The sequence below is a fragment of the Protopterus annectens genome, chromosome 7.part0 (genome assembly GCF_019279795.1).
Source record: "Protopterus annectens isolate FY-2018-M chromosome 7.part0, PAN1.0, whole genome shotgun sequence".
Taxonomy (NCBI): Eukaryota; Metazoa; Chordata; order Ceratodontiformes; family Protopteridae; genus Protopterus; species Protopterus annectens.
This window is the reverse complement of record NC_056739.1, coordinates 1477569523-1477592770: the sequence shown is the minus strand read 5'-3', so window position 1 is coordinate 1477592770 and position 23248 is coordinate 1477569523. Positions and strand designations below refer to the sequence as shown.

Here is a 23248-nt window from a genome sequence, read left to right as displayed (position 1 = left end):
TTGCAATTTCTATGGTTGCTTATTCTCTGTGACAGGGTGGAACATCCAGGATTTTTCTCAAGGGCTAGAGGGGTGGCAAAGGGAACTGAATATCCTCTGAATATGATGCTTTGTACCAAATGGTCTTTTATTTTTAGCCAGGTGTTGGGTACAAAAATAAGCGTCACCAGGCTGCCTCCAGAGGTGGACAGACGGGCCTCCTTTCAGGAGCACTGATGGGGCTTTCCAAAGAACTGATCTCCGTCGCCCTGATTCTGCGGGCCCCCTCTGCTGTGTGGATGGCATCTTCCATTACCCATTCCTCTGCCTCTAGAGGGGGGTTTCACCACGTGTGTCAAAGAAAGCTCCTTGAGATTTATGGAACCACATTTTCCCACTTTTTCGACCTTTAGGGCAAGGTCTGGTAGGGGTGGAAAAACAGACTCCTACAGCAGACAGTGTTTTTCCATCTTCCTCAAACCCGGTAAGCATTTACTTCACTTTTGTTCCTAAGCGGGACAAACCATCAAATGGGGTGTTAAAGGATGACTTATAGGGCTCCACAAAGGAACATAAACACATCCAGGAGCGTCTCCTAAGAGCAATTCCTGAATCTGCTGCTGTGCTCATTCCATCAGCTGCGTACGAAATCAGACACATTGAAGAGTTTATAAGGGAATTTACGGTAGCAAGCTGGGAGGTTACCTTATCAGAGACCCCTGCAACTTCTGCACCCTGAAGAGCATCTCCCAACTCCTTAAGGAGATCTCTGTGTAGTCCAGTAAAATGTGTAAGATAGTTCAGGGATCGAAGAGCAAAGGCCGATGAACTAAACATGCGCTTTCCGTATCTCTCCATGAACCTAGAATCCCTATTAGAAGGATGAACAGATGCAGAGGTCTCAGACAACTCCTTTTTGGTGGCTGCCACCAACAGCATAGCATCAATGGATACTCCTTTGGTAAGGAAGTGTCATGGGGTGACATTATAAATTTATTAGGCCTCCGAGGGACCGGTTTCATGGTATCTGGGGACTCCCACGCCTATCAAGAAACAAGATCCATCAGTTCATCAAAAGGCAGAGTCACCCAAGAGGTGAAGGGCTAAGACCCGAAAGCCTTCAGGTGTACTGACTCATCATCAGTAGGGTTAATGGGCTTCCAGCCACCCTTCTGTTTTAGTATTTCCAAGATATCACCGAAGGAGATATCTTCAGAGGGGGATCGTGGGGACCCTTCTGACTCATCTAAGTCAGTATCCGATATGCTGGATTCCTGTGAGGAGTCTAAATGCATCCTCTTGCAAAGCTTCTTCCTGGAAACCTCCTCAGTAGGAGCTTCTGGGGAGGTCCCAGAAGAGCAGGGCTCACCCAATGGGGCAACCTGAGGCTCTGGGTCTCTACACTTTTGAGGGATCAGAGAAGCAGAGGAAGAAAAACTAACTACTAAGCTAAACTACTAGAAACTAACTACTATGCTAAACTATCAATTTTTTTATCAAATATCAAACTTATACTGGCAGTGAGAATGAAGGCAAGATAGAACAACTTCACATCTGTGGTTTAGTTGGGTGGTAACTACACAGTAGGGTGGCTTGAAAGATTACATCCACTCCACTAATCCATTTAACCTTTTATTTTCTAATGATACTATTGCTGGGAGGCAAGATATCTTCCATCTTTAACTTCTGGTCTTAGTCAAGTTTTGTGATTAATACAATGTGGGGGTGGTGAAACTATCTAGGCATACAATTCAACTATTTTGCTACAGATGCTGTGGGCATTGAAACTGTGTATTGGAAGGTTAGAGGGGAATGCCAAAATTTGACATGCATGGCTACTGTATGGAGTAGAAGTCTTTATTATGTAGTGATTGAGGGTTAGTTTGGATGGTGGGTGTAATGTCATGCAGCTGGGACTGGTCCAGGACATGGGTGGATGTCACCACTTTCCTTTAGATTGATGTACAGGACAATGAAGTTTTGTAATTTGAAGAGCAGTAATGACTTTCATTTTACTAGAAAAAGGTATGGAGTCTTTTGGATAGGGTAGCAGATGGAATTTTTTTAGCAGTATAACACTTGTATTAAAGAGGGAAGACCAAAGAAGTGAAATATAGCAGTGAAGGAGGTTATAGCAGAACAAGATTTTTGTTATGTTCTCCTGGAACCTCAGTCTGTGTAGAAGATCCACCCAAGTGAGAGATTTTTGACACTTTGAAAAAAGATTCTACAAAATAAGCACGTTGCCCAAACAAGGAAAAATGTGAATACCTTGTAGTCTGCAATAGGCTTTGTGAATAATCTTGGAGCAGTGGGATACCCCAAAGTTTAATACAGAGAAATTACAGAGAACTGACAATGTGATCCAGACACAAAAAAACTTAACATCTGGATCTATAAGAATGGGATAATATGCATATTTTACATCTAATGTTAGCAGAAAACTCCAATAGAGAATGTGAGATAAGTTATGAAGGGATAACATTTTGATCTTGGACACTATTGCAAATATGTTTAGAACTAAAAGCTCTAGAACTGGTCTCCATGAGACTTCTTTCTTTGGCATCAGAAAAATTCTTGAATAAAATCCTTCTGCTAGTTGAAGAAGGAGGACCACTTCTATCACCCCTTGATGCTGAAGGACAGGAGGGGAAAAAAGAAGTTTATCTGGGGGATGAGGGGGAAATCACTTAAAAAGGAGGGAATGACTCCCGCTAACATGCATAACCTTAGTGGACTACTTTCAAGAATTGAAAATTTCAGCTTTAACATCCTTTGGAAGATTTTGAGTAGGCAAACCTCCACATGACGCTTCCAGTGGCAGCTGCCCTGGAAGTAGCATCAGCAGTATCGTAAACACATTTTAGACAGTGGGTAACCACTTGAGTAACAGAAGCAATTAAGTTATACAAAAGTATTTTCCTCAGAAGAGGAAACTGATGCCAAAACGTTCCTCATGGTCTCAAGAGAGACTAATGTAAATTTTAACATACGAGCTTGGCAAATGAGATTTCTACAAATAAGTGTTGCAGAAGAAAGTACAGTTTTGTACCTACCATAAATGTAGATGTTCGAGTGTATACACTGCTGCAGTCATTACACTTGGGTTATCCTGCCGTCAGGCAGTTGCCAGTCGGCCTGAGTTCCAAAGTCTTGGTCCGGCGTCGGTTGCTGTCGCCTCCTCCCCGACGTCAGTGCGACAGGGGTATACAAGATGCGGCCAACGCTATTTTCTTCAGTTTTTCTTGCCCCAGATGTCAGGTGCCCCCAAATAGGTAGGCAATTCAAATGATAAAACATACATAAGAAAAGCAAACAACTTTCAGTTACCAGCAAATACTCCCCATAGGTAGTAAAGGGTAGAAGACATAGGTACATACCAGCAAGTAAGAGGGGAAGGAGGGAGGGTAACCTGGACTGCAGCAGTGTATACACTTGAACATTTACATTTATGGTAGGTACAAAACTGTACTATGTTCATCATGTTACACTGCTGCAGTCATTACACTTGGGTAAAATCCCAAAGCTGAGGAAGGGTGGCTGGTTCTATAAGGCATCGGGGTGGCTATAAGGCCCTGCAGCACAGCAGTGGCGAAGCCAGCTCTGGATTTGGAGTATAAAGGCAAATGGTAATGCTTGGTGAAGGTATGCACAGAACTCCATGTTGCTGCTTCCAAAATATCCTTGGTAGGTACTCCTCTGAGGTAGGCAGTTGAAGTGGCTGTTGCCCTGGTGGAGTGAGATCTAATGCTGCTAGGTACAGGTTTCCCATGGTGTGTATAGCAGAAACAAACACAATGTCCTATCCATTTTGAAATAGTCTGTTTTGAAATGGCTTTTCCCTGTGCTCCTGCAGCATATGCTACCAATAATTGCTCAGATTTTCTGAAAGCTTTGGTTTTGTCCAAGTAGAAGCGTAACTGCCTGTGAATGTCCAAAGAATGCAGTAGTCTCTCTCCTTTATTCTGTGGTTTTGGATAAAAAGTTGGCAAGTGAATAGTTTGGTTTAGAGCCACACTTGACACCACCTTTGGCATAAACGTAGGGTTAGTTCATAAAGACACCCTGTCCTGGTGGAAAATGAGGAAAGGTTCCACTGCCATTAGTGCCTGTAATTCTGAAACTCTTCGTGCTGATGTTATTGCCAGGAGCAGAGCAGTTTTCCAAGAGATATATTTTAATTCTGCTGTTAGCTGGCTCAAAAGGAGGTAAAGTGAATTCTTCCAAAACAAAGCTGAGTTCCCAAGATGGAGTAGGTGCTCTACGGGGCGGTCTTATGTTTTTAGCCACTCTGAGGTACTGTTTTAGCAAAGGATTAGAGAAAATTGGTGGATCCGTGTTGTAATGAGCAGAGATGGCAGAGGTGTGGATCTTTTTGGATGAAAAAGAGAGGCCTTTGTCCAGCATCTCAGTTAAATATTGTAGTATCTGAGGAATGTTTGGGACAAGAGGGTCAAGGCTGTGAGCCTGGTTCCAGGCACAGAATCTCTTCCATTTATCTGACTAGGCTTTCCTGGTACTAGGCCTTCTGGCCTCCAGAATGACATCCATAACAGCTTTGGAGAGAGGCATTGCTCGCTTGACTAAGGAATCTTCCATGCAGCTAGGATTAAGGTCTTTCGCTGGCTGTGAAGTATCTGATTGTTGTGCTGAGTCAGCAGATGTGGGATTTGAGGCAAAATCCAAGGTGATTCTTGTGCCAAGTTCTTTAAGATTGGGTACCAGTGCTGGCTTGGCCAATCTGGTGCAATCAGGATTATCTTTGGCTCTTCTTGCCTGGCTTTTAACAGTACCTTTGGAAGGAGAGGTAGTGGTGGGAAAGTCAATACTTGTAGGTTTTTCCAGCTGAATAAGAGGGGCATCCACTTTCCATACGTGTGGATGGTAACTCCTTGTGCAGAATTTCTGTAGCTGGCAGTTCATTGGGGATGCAAACAGATCTATGTCCGGGCTCCACCATTTCTGTGTTATCATTCTGAATATTTGTGGATTCAATTCCCATTCATGGGGATCTATGATGTTTCTGCTTAAGTCGTCTGCCAGTGTGTTTTTCTCTCCTGGCAGGAATTGTGCTTGTAGATGAACTTGATAGTTTAGAGCTGTGTTCCACAAGGTCATGGCTTGTCTGCAAAGGGGGTAGGAGTGAGTGCCCCCTTGCTTGTTTATGTACCACATAACTGTGGTGGTGTCTGTCTTTAGTAGTAGTTGTCCTGGAAGCAGCAGGTCCTTGAAAGCTATAAGGGCATTTTGTACAGCTAGCATCTCTTTTTGATTAATGTGTAGATGCCTTTGTTCTGCGGGCCACTTGCCATGAATACATTTTCCTTGCATGTGTGCTCCTCAGGCATAATCCGATGCATCTGCTGTCAGTGTTTGCCTGGCAGTGGGTTGAGTAAAAGGCTGTCCCTTGTTGAGGTGACAAGCTTGAGCCCACCATCAAAACTCCTGTTGAAGGCAAGGAATTAGTGGTATAACTGTTTCCAAACTGACAGTGTTGAGACCATACACTCTTTAGGTACCACTGTAGTTTCCTCATATGCAGTCTGGCATATGGAATTAGTAGTATGCAAGATGCCATGTAACCCAAGGCCTGCAGAATTTTTCTTGCAGGGAGTTGGGTCTTTGTTGCCATCAACTGAAAGTATTGAGTCAGTTGTCCTTGCTTGTCTGGTGTGAGATGAGCCATCTGGGCCGTTGTGTTCAAGCTGGCACCCAAGAATATTATCTCTTGTGAGGGCACTAGTTTTGATTTATTTTCGTTTACTGTGTACCCCAGGCAACTTAACTTTTTTACAAATGCCAGATGCTTTAGAAGAATGTCCTTGCCCTCTGCTTGAATCAGGCAGTCGTCCAGGTACGGATAAATTTGAATTCCTTTCTGTCTGCAAAATGCAATTACTGGTGCCAGGCACTTTGTGAAGACCCTGGGCGCAGTAGATAAGCCAAAGGGCAGTGCACAGAATTGATAGTGCAATGAACCAGCTATGAATCTGAGGTATCTTCTACAGTTTTGTCTGATAGGGACATGCAGGTATGCCTCCTTGAGGTCCAAGGTCATGAGCCAAGCCTTCTTGCCCAGCATGGGAAGAAGCTGCTGTAGTGTCAACATTTTGAATTTCAGAACATCCAGGTAAGTGTTTAGAGAAGAAAGATCCAGAATGGGCCTCCAGGCTTTGTCCTTTCTGGGAACCAGAAAGAGTCTCGAGTAAAAACCTTGTCCTTGCTCCTGTGGTGGTACCTTTTTAATAGCTCTCATGTCCATGAGTGCTGAAATTTGTTTTTGAACCTCTGCCCATTGATTTGGTGGCAGATTTGGCATTCCTTTTAATCTTGGCAGTGTGCGAAAGTGGAACCTGTAACCTTGAAATACAATGTTGAGAACCCATTTGTCTTTTGTGATCCAATGCCAATTGTGATAGAAAAGTGCCAGTTTTCCTCCCAAGGGGGCTGCCAAGAGAGAGCTGTTTGGCAGCTGTAGTGGGAAGTTATTGAGGCTGCTTTTTATATGGTTGGGGCCTGTCCTCCCCTTCTTTCTGGCCTGGTGCACCCCATTGTTGAGGCCTGTAAGGACCTGTGGTTGGCCTCTACCTCTTGGACGTCTGTATTTGCCCCTTTGAGGTCTGTCTGAAACTGGAAAGGACCAATTCTTTGTTGGCCAATTTCTGCTAAAACAAGGAGGCTGAACCTGTAAGAAATCCTTCACCGTTTGCATAGATTTTGCCTTATCCGCCATTTTCTTTAATACCTCTTCTGCCTTAACTCCAAATAACACATCCTGCTGCAAAGGTGCATCCAATAATTTTGCTTTAACATGATCTGGTAACGTATGTTCTTTTAACCAAGCATGTCTTCTAATGACAGAGCCTGTAACTGCTGCTCTACAAGAGGCCTCTAAAGAATCAAAACCAGATTGCAAAGTATGTTTTCCCACTTGTTCAGCTGCATGCAATAAATCCTGCATTTCTTTAAAATTAGGAGGATCTGAATCTGGATGCATTTTTTTGTTTCAACTGAGACATCAGAAATTGCTGATATTTTAGCAAAACACTGGCAATTTAAGGCTCTCATTGCTAAAGTTGCAGACGTACATGCTTTCTTTCCCTATCTGTCTAATGCTCTGGAATCTCTGTCAGAGATAACTGGAATTTTTGCTGATGAGGCCTTAATCCCTTTGGGTCCCTGAGAAAGTTTCAGGGTCAGCAACAGGGCTTTTATACAGAAATTTGTGAGAGTCAGGGACTCAGTATCTGTCAGGTTTAACTGGGGCTGGAGGTAAGGAATCAGAATTTAAGCTGGATTCAGTATACACATCATCCACAATATCTAACACTGGCGGAATGGCAAGGGGTCTGTGTTGAGGTAATAAAAGGAAGTCTCTGAGCCTTTTTTTGGATTCTGAGTAATCCTGGCCTTCCCAATGGAGATGCTCCCTCATGGTATGTAAGGTCCTTAAGCGGAGAGGCTGATGGAACTGATTCCTCAGTATCAGAATCCTCATAAGGGGGTAAAGAATATCCTAGGTCTGAGGATGAATCTGAAGAAATGGACACCTGAATGGATGAGTCATAGTCTGCATCCTGTCTGGGCCTTTTACTGTCTGGGCCTTTTATCAGGAGGGGGATGGGACCCCCTGATCAGTGATTAGGTCTTCGGCCATTTTTAGCATTTGTTTCTTAAGCATGGAGGTCTGTCCTGGGGAATTCTGTATTTGTTTCTTTGTTTTTAAAGGAGGCTTAGACTTAGAGGATTTCTAATGCTTAACTGAGCAGGTCTGAAAACACCCTCTGAAGCTGCAGGTTGCTCAGCTACTCCGGATCCCTCTGAAGGGTTAGTTTTGGTAGGCTGAAAAACTTGAGCGTCCGAAGGCCCAGCCATCTCCACGTGGGAGTCGGAGGCAGCCTGTGGTTCTGCAGAAGCGGTTGTCAAGGGCTGCGAAGGTGCCTCGCTGAAAACCGGAGAACCGGTGACTGGCCTAGAAAAGGCTTCAACAGTTTTGGGCCTCGGACGCCTGTCCCTGTCTTTGCGCTTTTTATGTATTCCGGTCGTCGGAAGTTCCGACGGTATGGTGTAATTGAATTTTCTGCCAAAATAATGTTGGGCAAAATCAGACCGACGTTTAATAGTGCGCTTGTTAAACCTAGCACAAAACAGACAACTAGTGACGTCGTGGGTCTGGGCCTAGGCATGGGATACAATAGGAATGGAAATCCTTATGAGGTATTTGCTTCCCACAAGAAATACAATTAACTTTTACTGACATCGGTCTGAGGCAAGAAAAAGTTTCCCCAACGGGGTACTTAGCTTTGTAGAAGACTTCGGTTCTGGATTCGGAATGAAAATCTCAGGAGTCGGCTGACCGGCACTTGCGAACTGCTTTTGCTTCGGTCACCGCGTGGCAAGAAAGACTGAAGAAAATGGCGTCGGCTGCATCTTATATACCCCTGTCGCACTGACGTCAGGGAGGAGGCGACAGCAACAGACGCCGGACCAAGACTTTGGAACTCAGGCCGACTGGGGAACCGCCTGACGGCAGGATAACCCAAGTGTAATCACTGCAGCAGTGTAACACGAACATCACACCATTTTCCTCAAGTCTATCTAAAGCTTTCCCATATTTATCAGAATGATAGTAGTTCTTAACCAGATGTGTAGCATCAGTTGGGTTTAATAGAGCAATAACTGCTGGATTTTATCTAGGTTTAACATACAACTTTTAAGATTTGAGAAACTTTATACAAAGTATCTGCTTTCTTGGGGGCAGAAGGCTGGCTATCAGACAAGTTACTGGTTGTGGCAAAACCAGCCTCCAAAGCTTAAAAGAACAGGATGAATTGGAGTAGGTTCAGGAAAATCAAGCTGTAATAAATTATACTTATTCTTTAAGGACTGTGGAACATCATTATGTTCTCACTGAAATGATTATTTCTGGAAATTGTATCAAAAAGAGAGAGCGTCAAAGGGACTGGCAGAGGCTATACTCTCCTCAGAATCTGAATCCGAAACCTAGAGACACAAAATAGACTGTCCCTTCAAAATCATTTTGTGGTTTAAATTCATGAACCTCTTTAGAAAATTAAGAATCTCTTTTTCTCTTACCAGAAGCAGCTGAACAAAACAAAAAGAATGCTCGGCAGTCAATGCAGTCACAAAGCCTAAAAAAAAAAATTGAAAAAAAAACAAAATAGTTGCGGCTGTTTACAGAGACAGTGCAGTAGCTCTTCAAAGACAAAAAAAACAAAAAAAACAGAACCACAATTCATTTTGTAGCCTGGCCTCATTCAGTCTACGTAAATTACATCAATTTTTAAAAAATTTCAAAACAAAAAAACAAATACAAAATAAAAAAAAAAAAAAAAAAAAAAAAAAAAAAAAAAAAAAATATATAGTTATGTACTATTACTATGTGTGTTGTACTTGCTGACTGACCCTAAGTATTTTAGTTATATATAAAAATGATACATAATTTAGTATATGTTTAATATTTTTATAATTTTTTTTTTTTTTTTTTGTTTTTTTTTAAACTATCTTATTCTTCTCAAAACTTCTTCAAATGTAGTAAACTACAGTAATTTCAACAAAAGATATATATTTTAATATCACACATCATTAGATATTTTCTATTAGTTGGCAAATTAATAGCATTACAACTCTCTTGCCAACCCAAGGCAATTTAAAAATAAAAGAAATTTTGCCCTCCCTAATTCACTTTTCTTTAGTGTCTCTCCTATCCCCATAAAAAATTACATCCTATTTTTTGCTTAACAATCTATCCCTTAAAAACAAAATTTATATTATGCTTTTGCATAGCACAGTATTATATATTGTTCAGTTTCTTATAATTAATAACGTATATACTGCGCTGTTGGACAATGCCAGACAGTTACCAGGATAACACACAATTTGTGTCCGTAGGGTGTGACACCAGTTGCATGAACCACAGGTAAAAACACCCTTTTGTTGTGTGGTGGCCTGCCCAGAAGGGAGTTGTTTGTAATAGTCCTTTATTATATTACCTCCTAAAAAAGTGACCTTTGCCAACTATTAAGGGACTAATAATTCCATTTCGTTTTTTATTAGTCACTTCAAGTTAATCGTCTATATAACTGAGAGTGGGGGTAACCTTGTTAAAAAAAAAAGTAGTAACAGTGCATTTACACTGTTATTTGAAGCAGTTTTTAGAATGTACATAAAAATATATAAAAAAATACACAAAATTAAAATGCATAAGAAGCAGCTGAACAGGAAGGGTCAAGAGCCTGAACTAGACCTGGAACTATCACTTCTGTGCAAAGTGACTGAGTCAGGAAAATTTATGTGTCAAAGTTTTGCTTCTAACAGGAATATTTGCAGAAGCAGACCCATTTTTGCTAGTAAAAGTCTACCCATGGGTAGGCACAGCAGTATGGATAGGGAGAGAGGTACTCCCTGACCCTTCTTGCCAGGAATGACAACAGTATCTCTCCCTTGACTGCCATAGGCACCCCAACATCCGGACAATGTATCTAATCCAGTCTGTGGTGGCTGTGGGGAGCACATCAGAGGCAGCCAAGGAAAAAGATGAATGCTTTGAAGAACCAGAAATACCTACAGCATAGTCAGCCATCTGTGTCATAGGCAGTCTGTGGTGGTGGCAAAAGCAGTTTACTAATTTGGAAGAAGGCAGAACCAAGAAAATGGGAAGTTGTTCCACAGTTAAGCTGAAAAAGATGCCCAATTCCCTAGGAAGTCTGGCAGTAGTAGTCAGTAAAATAGGCAAGTAGTATAAAAGTAACTTTCCACCAAAAAACGCAGTAAAAAGCAATTTCAACAGATATCCCAGTTGTCAAAAGTAGAATACAACTTTTATTTCAAAAGTAAAAGGTAACGCTCATGTTTAAAAATTAAGTAATGTGACAGTCATTATAAACGAAAGTAGCAAGAATGTAAATTCATGTTGTCTGACTTTCATCTACTTTAAACATATGGGCTATCAGCTCCAATGGCATCCGACCTCTGTGCCAATCTCAAAGCTTACCAGAACCAGAGCCCCGATTCATCCCCTACCCATAATTCCCTAGGCTGTACCTCAAATGCTCAGATCCAGTTTGTCCTTACTAATCTGAAAAAATATATTAAGAAAAAAACCTAGGAAAAAAAAACTTCCAAGATAAAATGATATAATCTTGATGATGTCAACTGGTTGATGAAAAGTAATTACAGTCTAGTGAGACTGCACAGGTAGGGAATAACATCCACCCAACCATCTCAAAGCCAGAGGTAAGAAATTGGTAGGGGGTAGGAAGGGAGGGAGTGTGAAACAGATGAAAATCAGGTAACATGGATCAAACGTTATGGTAAGTACAATAACTTTTGTAGCCAATGTTGTCTATTTTCATATGTGCAAGCCTATGGGACAAAATCCCAAGATGTCAGTTTGGGTGGTATTATGGAAGGACATTCCTGAGCATGGTGGAGCCAAAGAGGGAGTTATCTGGATTGGAGGTCCAATCTATAATGAAACACAAAGGCGTGTACTCTTGACCAAGTGGCTGCACCAATGGATAAATCCTCAGCTGAAAGCTGTTGAGGTAGAAATTGCTCTAGCTGAATGTGCTTTTGATTTATGAAGTAAGGGTATATTTTTCTGATACATAAAGGAAATACAGAGAGCCATCTGGAAAAAAGTTACTTTGGAAACTGACTTTCCATGCTTTGGTTTGGTAAAGGAAACAACTGGTCAACATTTCTAAAGTTTTTCGTCCTGTGGATATAGGATCAGAGCCATCTGTGAACATCTCACTTGTAACAAGCATTCCCCTTCATTGTAGTACTCTGGAAAGAAAACAGGAAGGTGTATAGACTGATTTACATTAGTTTCTGATGCCACCTTAGGGAAAAAGGATGCATTAGTCCTGAGGGAAACTATCTTTGTGAAAAATCAGAGAGACTTTGAAAAGAAAGTGCTTGCGGTTACTTATTTATTTTACATTTGTTTACCAAGGAAGTCCTACTCGACACATCTTTTCAGCAGAGGCCCGGGGAGAAAAGCTCCAGTTAGTACATATACATACACATACGAATAACATCCAAATATGTAGCAAGACATATCAAAGTACAACTGTCAGTAGTTGCATTGCGTAACTTAAATGTGACTTCTATACATCAGTAAAGGATGAGATAACAGTAGACTGTAGTACATTGGGATATAGTGAGTTATCCTCGCACGTATTTTACAATCTAATAGTATACTACAGGAATTTTATAAAGGAATGAGAAAATATAGATAAGTAAGAGAGAAGAGGCTGCAGTATATGTGAAATCCCAAAATGTGTGTCAGCAGCATTTAGGCAATGAATAAAGTAGATGATTAGAAGGTCGGTTAAATTATGATGTTATAGTTATAGTTTCTGAGGGTTTAATTAGTCAGGAAGATATGTATAGGAGACAACTGAGTGAGATGTTTTCTGTCAAGCAATGGTAGAAAATGGGCAGAGTGATTTGGTAAGGAAGTGTTGTTTTAGGTTAGTTTTGAATAGAGGTAAGGATGTTATGGAGAATGTTGACTGGCAGTTCATTCCACATTTTACCTATGTGGTTAGCAAACAGGGAATCCCCTGCTTGTTTTTTTGGATAAGTAGGTTTTTATTTGTTGTAGGAGCATAGTAGTCTATTGGTAATATAGGGTGGAAGAAGGGTTTGTAAGGATGGTATTGTCTGGATTTGAGTGGAGTTTGTGGGCCACTGTTAATTGTGTATAGTGTAGGAGATGGGGGAGTTGTAGCCAGGTGAGTTGCTTGAGTGAAAGAAAGTGGTGTAATCTAGCTGGTGAATTTGTGGTATATCTTGCTATTTTATTACAGCAGGACTCAAGTCTTTGTAGTTCAGATTTCTTGAGATTTCTGAGAATGGGGGCTGTGTATAGTAAGGTGGATATCAAACGTGTTTGGGCAATAGCTATTTTGGTATTTTTGGCAAATTAGTGTTTATTCCTGTATAAAGTACCTAGTTTTTATGCACCTTTTTCAGTGTTTGGGAGATGTGTATAACAAATTTAAGTTTGCAGTCGATTTCTACTCCTAGCAGTTTAGTGTGTGGTGACGGGGTGATTATAGTATTGTTAATTGAGGAGATGAAGAAGGTGTTAGAGGGGGGAGTACCATTAGTTTGGTCTTCTTAGGGTTTATGATTGGGTTAGCATTTGTGAGCCAGGTTTCTACGTCATGAAAGGCTTTCTGAGTTAAGAGTCTATAGATCCAACAGAGAGGGTGCAGAACAGATTACTGTGGAGTCGTCTGCATATTGAATGAGTGATGCACGAGTGGTTGATAGATGGAGTTTGTTAGCAAATAGAGAATAGAAGTGGGCCCAGGAGAGAACCTTGAGGCACTCCAAGAGTGACTGGTAACAGGTGTTCGGTTACCAAGAGACTGCTTGTTGCCGTCCTGTGAGGTTGTCTTGGAACCATGCAAGTGTGGAGTTTGAGAAATGAAGGTCAGTGAGGGTATTTAGTAGGTCAGTGTGAGATGCCATGTCAAAGGCTTTTGACAGGTCTAGGAAGATAGAAGAGACATAGTTATTAGTCCTGTGGAAGTTAACTATTTGGCTAATGTTACTTGGACCAGAAAAATTCTCTTCTATGTGAGAAATTTTAAATCTGCAGTGGAGGCAGGTTCAAAGGCAGACTGAGTTAAGGACTGTAACATGATAGTTATGCCCCATGGGGAGATGGGTCTCTAATGGGAGGTCTCAGTAGAAAGGTACCTTTGAGAAATGATTCTGAGAGTTTAAGGGATGCTGTAGACATGTCATCACGTCCAACATAAAAATTGAAGATTGCTGCTATTTGTACCATAATAGTAGTGAAGTTGGAGCCTTTGTCAAAGAGATCTGCCAAAACTTCAAGTATGGAAAGCACTGGTTATTAAAAAGGTGTCCAGACCTTTGTAGTAGGCCCAAATTAAAAATCGTTAACATTTACCGTGGTAAACTTTCCTTGTTAAATATTTCTGAGAGAATGAAAGGCTACTGACTACTGTTAGGGGAGGCCTGGTGTCTCTGGTTAAAGTTAAACTGGAGGAACCATGTAGTTAATTTCATGACAACCTGATCTGGAGAAAGCAATACAGATGAGTGAGTTAACTCAGGATATTGAGCCAACATCCATGGAGAATGTTCTAGAAAATCCCACAAATAAGGAAAACAAGTCTGTCAAAGCCAAAAATGGGCAATAAGGATTACTTTGGCCTTGTAATGGCTTGTTTTCTGTATGAATTTGTACATCAGTGATGAAAGGGGAAAAGCCTACAGAAGACATGGAGGCCAAATATGCACTAGAGCATTTCTCACGGATTCTCTCTATGGAGAGATCAGTGCAAAATACCTACTGCATTTGTTGTTCAGGAAGGAGGCATATAGGCTGTAGCAAGGTTTGCCCCAGCAACTGAAAATTGTTAGTCACTATAGGATTGAGGGACCACTTGTAAAGCATCAGCACGGTCCTGCTCAGATTGTCTGCATGTACACTGGAGGACTCCAAGATGAGCATTGCTATCAGAAAATGTTGCAAACATTGCCAAGTGCCAAACCTTCATGGCTCCTCGACATAGGGAATATGATCGGGTTCCTTCCAATTTGCTGATGTACCACACACCACAGTCATGTTGTCCCCATCTATATGGATATCACCGCCTTGGGGAGGAGGTCCCAAAATGCCTACAATGCTAAGAGGACTACCCTCATCTCTAAGATGTCGATGTGAAGGTTGACCTCAGCTGCTGACCAGGAACCATGGACCATTTTTCCCTTCAAAAAGCCCCCCCACACACACACACACAAATGAATATGTCCCAGGTCATTGTTGCTATAGGCAAAAACATCTGAAAAAGGTGTCCTTCAGTAACACACTGGGATGTGAGCCACCAAGATATGCACTTTGTACAGATGTGTAATACAAATTTTTGAATGAAGCTGGTGTGTGGATTGGGACCATTGAACTGCTAAGGTCCACTGTAGCACGCTCATGAAATATCTGGCTAATGGAATCATTACAACTGCAGATGTCATGAGACCCAAGAGATGTAGGCTTAGACTCACTGGTGGTGTAGGACGTGAAGAGCTGTTATCCGAAGTGACTAGACCCTGACTGGGGAAGGCTGACTATCTGAATTCTGGTGTTTAGGTGGCATTCTATACTAGAGTTGAGCCAGATGACATTTTGGTAGATTTATGGAAATTTCTAGTTTCAGAAGCAGCTGGAGTACATGATCCCTGTGTACGATAAGGAGATGCACAGTGGAGGCAGTGAGAAGTCAGTGGTCAAGAAAAGGAAAGACCCGAATCCCTCACAGGAGCGGGTGTGCCGATACTACTGCAATGACTTTGGTGAACGCCCTGGAAGCTGTGGTGAGACCAAATGGCAATGCTCTGAACTGAAGGTGACTGGCTCCCAGCCTGAAGCGGATGAATCTCCAGGAGTGCTTTGCTATTTTGATATGACAGTAAATGTCCTAGAAAGCTACACAGCACATACAATCATCTTTCCTCAGAAGAGATTAACTGGACTGAACCCTGATCATCCAGAATTTTGTCTTACAAACTGGTTTAGGTGGCTGCGATCCAAAATGGGTCTGAGGTCTCTGGTTTTCTTCAGTACTAAAAAGAACATGGAGTAGACAACTCTGGACTCTTAACTGTTCGCAGAGGACCAGTTGGATTACTCTTTCTAGAAGCTTTGGAATTTCTGTGGCTGCTAAATCCCATTGATTGAGTGGAACACTGGGGACTTTCTTCGCTACTCATGGTGGGAAGGAAAAGGGAAGTGAATAGACTCTTGATATTATTCATACCACCCATGAATCTGTTATTGTGTGCCAGGCTTCAGGGTGTAAACAGAGATGACACCAACTGCCTCTACAGTGCAGCAGTCGGGCAACCATTCAGGAACACAAAGGTTTTCTCAAAGAATGGCCCACAAAAAACTTGGCTGTGCGGTCCACCTCTTCCTCTTGGGCTTAAGTCCACTAAAACTGCCTCTCCCCTCTGCCATGCAGAACTTTGTCACCTAAAGTATGCTTGAAAGAACTCTGATTTGTTGAACTACATCGTCTTCCCATACTTTCTGGCTCCTAAAGAAAGTTCTTTGCTTTGTGGAGAAGTGTACTCCCACTGCAGAAAGTCATGAGAGTTACCATCTTGCTGACTCCTGGTGAATGTATCTTTGACTTTCAGTCCAAACAAGGTGGAGCCATCATAAAGGGCATTAACAAAAGATGACAAAGTCTTCTGTAAAGTCAGAAAGCTGCATCCAGGCACTACGTATCTAGGCGAGTGGGACTAAAACAACACACACATTTGGAGTATGGGTCCTCAGGAGATAAATCATGCCCAAACTCTGAGCATTTTTTGAATATCATTGATTCTAACATTTTGTAACATTAAGAATTTTAACACACACCAAAGAATATTAATAAACTCTATTATAACACACCTTACAGTAAGTATAGAAAAACCTGGCAAGTAAAGGCCTTAACAGCTTCCTACGAAAACCACCAAAAAGATAAACTTTTTTTTACCAAAAACACTAAGCTAACTACAGTTAAGAGTGTGTGTGTGTGTGTGTGTGTGTGTGTGTGTGTGTGTGTGTGTGTGTGCGCGCGTCAGTGAAAAAGAGAGTAATGAGAGTTGAAAACTCTGACGGTAGGGCAGCAGTATAGTTAAAAGCACAAAAAAATCATCCTGAAATTGCTAAGAGCTAGTCAAATGTCCAAAACGTTTGTATGGCAAAAAAGATCTGAGCATTTGAGGTACAGTCTAGGGAATTATGGGTAGGAGAGAAGTCAGAGATTTGGTTCCTAATAAGCTTCAAAAACCATGCCAAGGTCGGATCCAGTCAGATTAGACAACTCATAGGTTTGAAGAGACAAAAACAGACACTAGATACACTTTTTCTTAGCTTGAAATCTATATATATATTTTTCCTCCACAGAAAAGGTTTGCCTTTCCCTAGGTAATACTTTCACAACAGCAGTGACCTTGATCATATCAAATGGTTAAATGTATATCAGATTACTGATTAAAATGATTGTTTCTACCCAGATACTATACCTGGAATGGGTGTAGACCTTTTCCTAGCAGGGTGAGCTTCCTTTCCACATTTACAGGTAACAGCGCTGATCCCTTGATACGTTCTACACAAGGACAGGCAGAAGGACCCCTCATTGGCTCATCCCACTAAGTAAATAAAATGAGCAACACAGTTAACAGTACAGCAAATGACAGAGATAATACGAAACACATTTTCATTGCCAAAGAATATAAGAAGAAACCAGTTTCTTTATTCTACAGGTTCTATTCACTTCCACTATGTTTACCATACCCTGGTTATAGAAGTATTCATATTTTAACTGTCATCGTAGCTAGGTGAACAGTTTTGACCTCCCTCCTCAGACATTTTCTACATTTCAGTCAAAACTACATTGTCCATGCACACAAATGTGCTAACTGCTGATCTGGTGCCCTTCACTGTGGTTCACGAACTGCCACAACACTTTTAAATTTACACTTAAGTGGCTTCCTTTATATACGCCCAAACCTGCATTCCAAAATTTCACAAGTTAAACTCCTTCAGTTTTACGTAGCTAGATCAAGCAAACAAGGTCTGTCATTATAAATTAACAATCAACATGACAACATTCGAAGAACAAGATGGAAGGATTTAAATAAGATTCCTTTGTTGATTTTATATATATATATATATATATATATATATATATATATATATATATATCTATATATATATATCTATATCTATCTATATCTATATCTATCTCTATCTATCTATATATCTATCTCTATCTATCTATATATCTATCTCTATCTATCTATATATCTATCTCTATCTATCTATATATCTATCTCTATCTATATATCTATCTCTATCTATCTATATATCTATCTCTATCTATCTATCTATCTATCTATCTCTATCTATATATCTATCTATATATATATATATATATATATATATATATATATATATATACAGGTTTACTATCAAAATGTCGCCGTGCAATTGCACGGCTATGAAGTATTCAAACATATGTTCGAATAGTTCATAGTTCGGCAGGTTATGTGAGCGAACGTCATCATTGCGAATGGACTGTGCATTCGCAATTATAACGTTCGCTCATGTAAGGGGATTGCGGTACAGTGCGGTTAGGGAAATACATCCCTTTCCTCACTGTAGTGCGATCTCGGAGTTGGAATATTAAGTTAGGGAAGATGTGGGGGGCGCGGCCCACCCAGGCAGGTGCAGGGGGGCTTGCCCCCCTGCATAACTGAGTTTAGGCTAGTTAGGTAGGGAGTTACGGGATGGGTGGGAGCACTGTTGATTGCCGGAAATGTCGCAAGCGACATTTGACAATTAACACTTGTTTTCGACATTAGGGCCATACAAAAATGTGTACGTTAGGCGAATCAATTTGCAAATACGTACACATTTTATTTTAAATTTTGACATTATGATAATAAACCTATATAAATATAAATATATATATGCCACTTTTGAAGTGTGTGATTGAAAGTACAACAGTCAACAACATACCAACGGACACACAGGAAAACAAAATGCACTCTGATACTGTTGTGTGAATGCTGTGAAGCCATGCACATTTTGGGACTAAGTTTCTGCTACACTTCCTCCAAGAGATTCTACTCTAGCTGGATACTTGGGTAAAGCTCCAATCATCTCCCTGGTCAAACACTAACCAAATCACCATAAAAAGGACATCATAAATGAAACTTGGGCTACTTACTACTGTAGATGGATAGCTGGTAAAGCCCCCACATTCATCTCCCTGTTCACACACTAGCCAAATCTCTATGAAGAGGATAACCAGCAATCAAACTCAGGCTAATGTGTGGTGATTTTAGTGACGGCCAGGGAGGAAAAAGGAAGGCTCAGCCTTCCTCTGCAGCTACTACGTGGTCAAACAGGACAATGCACTTGAACTTCTCCACATTGAAATCACCATAGGCAAAATCCCATACCACTTCTTTGCAAGACACAGGTCTCCCATTACAACCCAGGAAACCCAAAACACATATTTAAGCTTACTAGAAACACACACCATGAACCCAACACTCACTAGCTACTTTAATTACCTCACTATTAACTGGGAATTGTACATAACACCAAACATGCAGATTCCTGGATTTTGTAAACACAAACTCCCAGGACCAGACTGTCAATATGTCAACTAGGGGTGCAAGCATACTGGATCTGGTCCTCAATAACATGGGAGAGTGCTGCACACCCTCTATTGTAATGTCATCTCTGGTAAGATCAAGCCAGAAAACGGTCTCCTCTGAAGTAAAAAAATAAAACCTGGAAACCCACAGCTAACCCAGGAATGTTCAGAACTACTCCTAAGGTCAACTTCCTAAGTGATAACCTGGGAAAATTTCAACCCCCCCCCCCAAAAGCCCTGAGAACACCACTGTCTACAGAACTGTTCACAGAAACCCTACACAAGCATGTTAACAGCCACACAGAGGTAGCTGTACCTACCACAAATAAGTATAGAACTAACTAAAAAAAACTAGCCATCCTGGTGGAATCACATCGACAGGTTGTGAAACAGAAGGAAGAAAATCATGGCAAAAAAACAGAAGGTATTGCGCCCGAGCACTCTCAAACCAAACAACTCAGAGGGAAAATCAAGTTTAATAAAGCCAAACTGAGGTAAACTTGGTCTCCAATGCCAAGGACAACCACAAGGCATTCTTTAGCTATGTCAGCCACCTCAAAGGCAATGCACGATTGTGTGCAGAGCACATTGTTAATGCAGCCACCACCTACACTGAGTCGGAAGATATAGCAAATCCACTGGCAGACAAATTCAGCTCGAAGTTTAAACCTCTCACCCTTCCCTCAGGAAAACTATCAAATATAACTCCGCCTACTATCACTAGAGAACAGGTCCTCAGTACCCCAAGGCCAAGAATAATGCATCAATGGGCCCAGATAACATCCCAAGCTGCCTTCAAGCAGCATAAACCATCAGGACCTCTGAAATCACTATTTGACATAAGCCTCCAAACACGCTTTGTACCTCATGACTAGAGAACAACTATCATCCCTTTGTACAAAGGCAGACCATTTACAGACCTGGAAACTAAAGGCCTGTAAGTCCCACTAGTCTCATTTGCAAAGTCATGGAAAGAATTATCATGGAAATGATCAATGAGACAGAAAACCTCCAGACAATGGACCCAACCCATTATGGTTTTGTCAAGAGCAGATCATGCCTACTTGACCTGCTGGACTTCATTGAGGTCACCGAAGCAGCGGACGAGGGCAAAATGGTTCATAGTGCCTACATTGACTGGCCAAAGCATTTGCCACAATACTCCACTCCAGCATTATTGACATACTCAGGAAGTTAGGAATAAAACATATGTTACCTGGTGGATAGCCAGCAGGCTCAAAGATAGGAAGTTATAAATGGAGAGTACACCTCTACAAAGAGGCAAGTAACAAAGCAAAATCCCTCAGGGATTGGTCCTAGGATTGTTTCTTTTTGGCATTTACTTCCTGAAATCAAGGCCATCAAAGCTCTCTGACTGACTAAATTTGCAGACAATTGCATATTACAAGCATTCAAAAGATCCCTTACTAACACTGATGTTGTCCTGGAAAGGCTGACAGACAGATATCCTGTGTCAGAGCCATGGACTAAAACTAAATGCTAAGAGATGCATAACAGTGTACTTCGGGAAGTCATCCACCCCTGGTAACTGTCATATTGCTAACACACACCTAAGAGTAGACCCAATAGTAAGGGACTTCAGGGTACATGTTGACAGCAATCTAGTCTTTGACCATGACATTTCTCCAGTAGTGAGGAAATCATTCTTTGTTGTGCAATGTATAAAAAAAATGGCATGACATCTAGTCCCAAAAAGGTCTTTGTTCCACTGTTTGTCATTCAACAGACTTATCATTGAGTACAATACCCCTTTTGGTATGCACTTAACCAGGCACATCCAACAATCAGAATGTCGACAGAGGCACCTCATAAAAGGAACAGGGTATAAAGTAACATTTCTTATGCAAACTTCCTTAAAGTCCTATCCCTGTATATCGTCTCCTACAGGCTGTTGAGGGGGGAGATCTATGTCTGGCATACAATACAATGTCGGACCCAATGCTGATGGACCTCGTGCACATCCACAAAACAAATAGTGTCAGAATTACCCATTCTAAGACTTGCATCTTGCCTGTGATATCAATAGGATCTGCTGGAGAGACAGGTATGTATCCCAGAGTCTACCCCTTCTCTGGAAAAAGCTCCCTGTTCATGTGAAGCACATTTCCTCCCCAATTCAATTTAAGTGCAAGTTGGACAATTGTAAGGGGAACAGGAAATTCATCCCTGGTTTTGGACAACTGGAAGGGGAACAGGAAATTCATCCCTGGTTTTGGCAAGTCTTTTTTCTTTAATCTTTTTTCTCCTGTGTCTGCCAGCCATTAAGCCTCCCCAGTCAGACAAGTTCATCTTTCAGAGTCACTTAATCTCATGTTCTTCTCCAATGAAATATGGTAATAATATGGGTGATAACCATAATACCAGATACTCAAACTTCACATTCAGCAGGTTGTAATTTATGGTAGTACATCACTCCCCCTCCCCATCCATTCTTAGTGTGAACCATGACCTAAGGGGATAACCATCTTATACAAGACAGAAATAAAAGGTAGACACACACACAGCTGTAAGAGATGCATCCAAAAAGATCCTAAGAGGCAAGGGGGAGGAAAAGACTTGCCCACCCCAATGTACAACTATGTAAGAAAGTTACCATAAAAAAATAAATAAGATCAAGAGTACAGTCACAACCTTTTGCAACTTAGCTACAGGTGCAATCCAATACCTGGCGTGACTTCCAGAGAACTGCTTCCTTCTTACCCCTAACGCTTGAAGTTTTCCTGCTTCCATGGTGATTAGCACATTCTCAAGATAAGGAGGCATAAGATCAAACCATCTTCAGTTCTTACTTGCCCAAACAGCCTAAAAGGCAACAACCTCTTGATCCTGAAAAGAAAGAAACACAGGGTTGTGGAGACCCAAGAGTTCCCACACTCATGGGTCCAGCAAGATAACTCCCATGGTCAGTCCATCCCAAGGCTAGGGCAAACAAGAAATTTGGTCCCACAGAGATACATAAGCAAAGGAAAATGGGCAGACAAGTGTGAGGGGAAGGTGAACTGGTAGCCACCCCAACCCTTGTATGCCTAATAATGCAAAAGTGTGTGCGTGTGAGGTGAAAGAATGTAAACTAGACTGCAAAGTTGATTGACCTTACTCAAACACAGGTACAATCTGAGTCATGTATAAACACCCAAATGAATACAAGACTACACTCTCCCTTACTTAGGAGGCTGACAAATAAAACTAGTAACTGAATGGTCTGATTCAAGGCCAGCTCTATAACCATTTTAGGCATGACCGAAGGACTGATATGTAAATGTACTCTAGCCTTATTTTCTGGGTCGCAATATACAAGAGCCTGAAGCTCAGATATCCTCCTGGATGAAGTCAGTCAGTAAAGACAGTTTTCAACATTAGGTATTTGAAGGGATGTAAGCAGCAGCTGGTTCAAAGGGGCCGGAGCTGTGCAAAGTCCACATCCCAAGGTGCAGCTACTGCTTTCAGTGAGGACCTGAGATGAAAGACCCCATACCCCTTTAAGGAAATGTTTTACTGGGAATAGTGAGGTTAATTGGGGGGGGGGGGTGACGACAATATGCATCTAGACTGAAGTAGCAGACGCACACTTTCACTGAAGGAACTCTGTTGCAAAGAGCTGATGAATATTGAAGACCTACCACACTGGGAACTGCTTTCTCCTTTGGTACCAAACAAAAACACTGTCCAACTTAACTAGATAGGATTTCCAAGTGCCAGTCCCTCTACCTGTCCTCATTACTTTTTATCACATTCACTGATAAAAAGCGATTAAAGGGCAATAAAAGTCAAGTCACCTAAGCGGTCAGTCTGAGAATCTTTACAACTGGTTGTTCCAAAGACCACCTTGTGTTAGGTCAAAAGATTTTCAAGCTGAATCAGTTACTTTTTTTATACTGCCATATGTATCAGCAGGGACATCGCCGAAAGGTTGCTGTAAGAAATATTCTCGCCCTCCCTGTCATTATCTGAATCATCTTGGGGAAAGTGGGATTGGAAAGAAAGTAACAAAAAGGACCAACCCAACTGAATGAGAAGGCATC

General features: G+C 41.4%; 1 protein-coding gene across 1 annotated transcript in view; it reads right to left on the bottom strand.

The window, feature by feature from the left end:
* Positions 1–23248, bottom strand: part of PLXNB1 (plexin B1) — a 3809096-nt gene that overhangs the window by 1660739 nt on the left and 2125109 nt on the right. The window contains exon 13 of the mRNA XM_044078026.1: positions 17062–17187. Coding sequence (XP_043933961.1) covers positions 17062–17187 — 126 coding nt within the window. The remainder of the gene's footprint in view (positions 1–17061; positions 17188–23248) is intronic.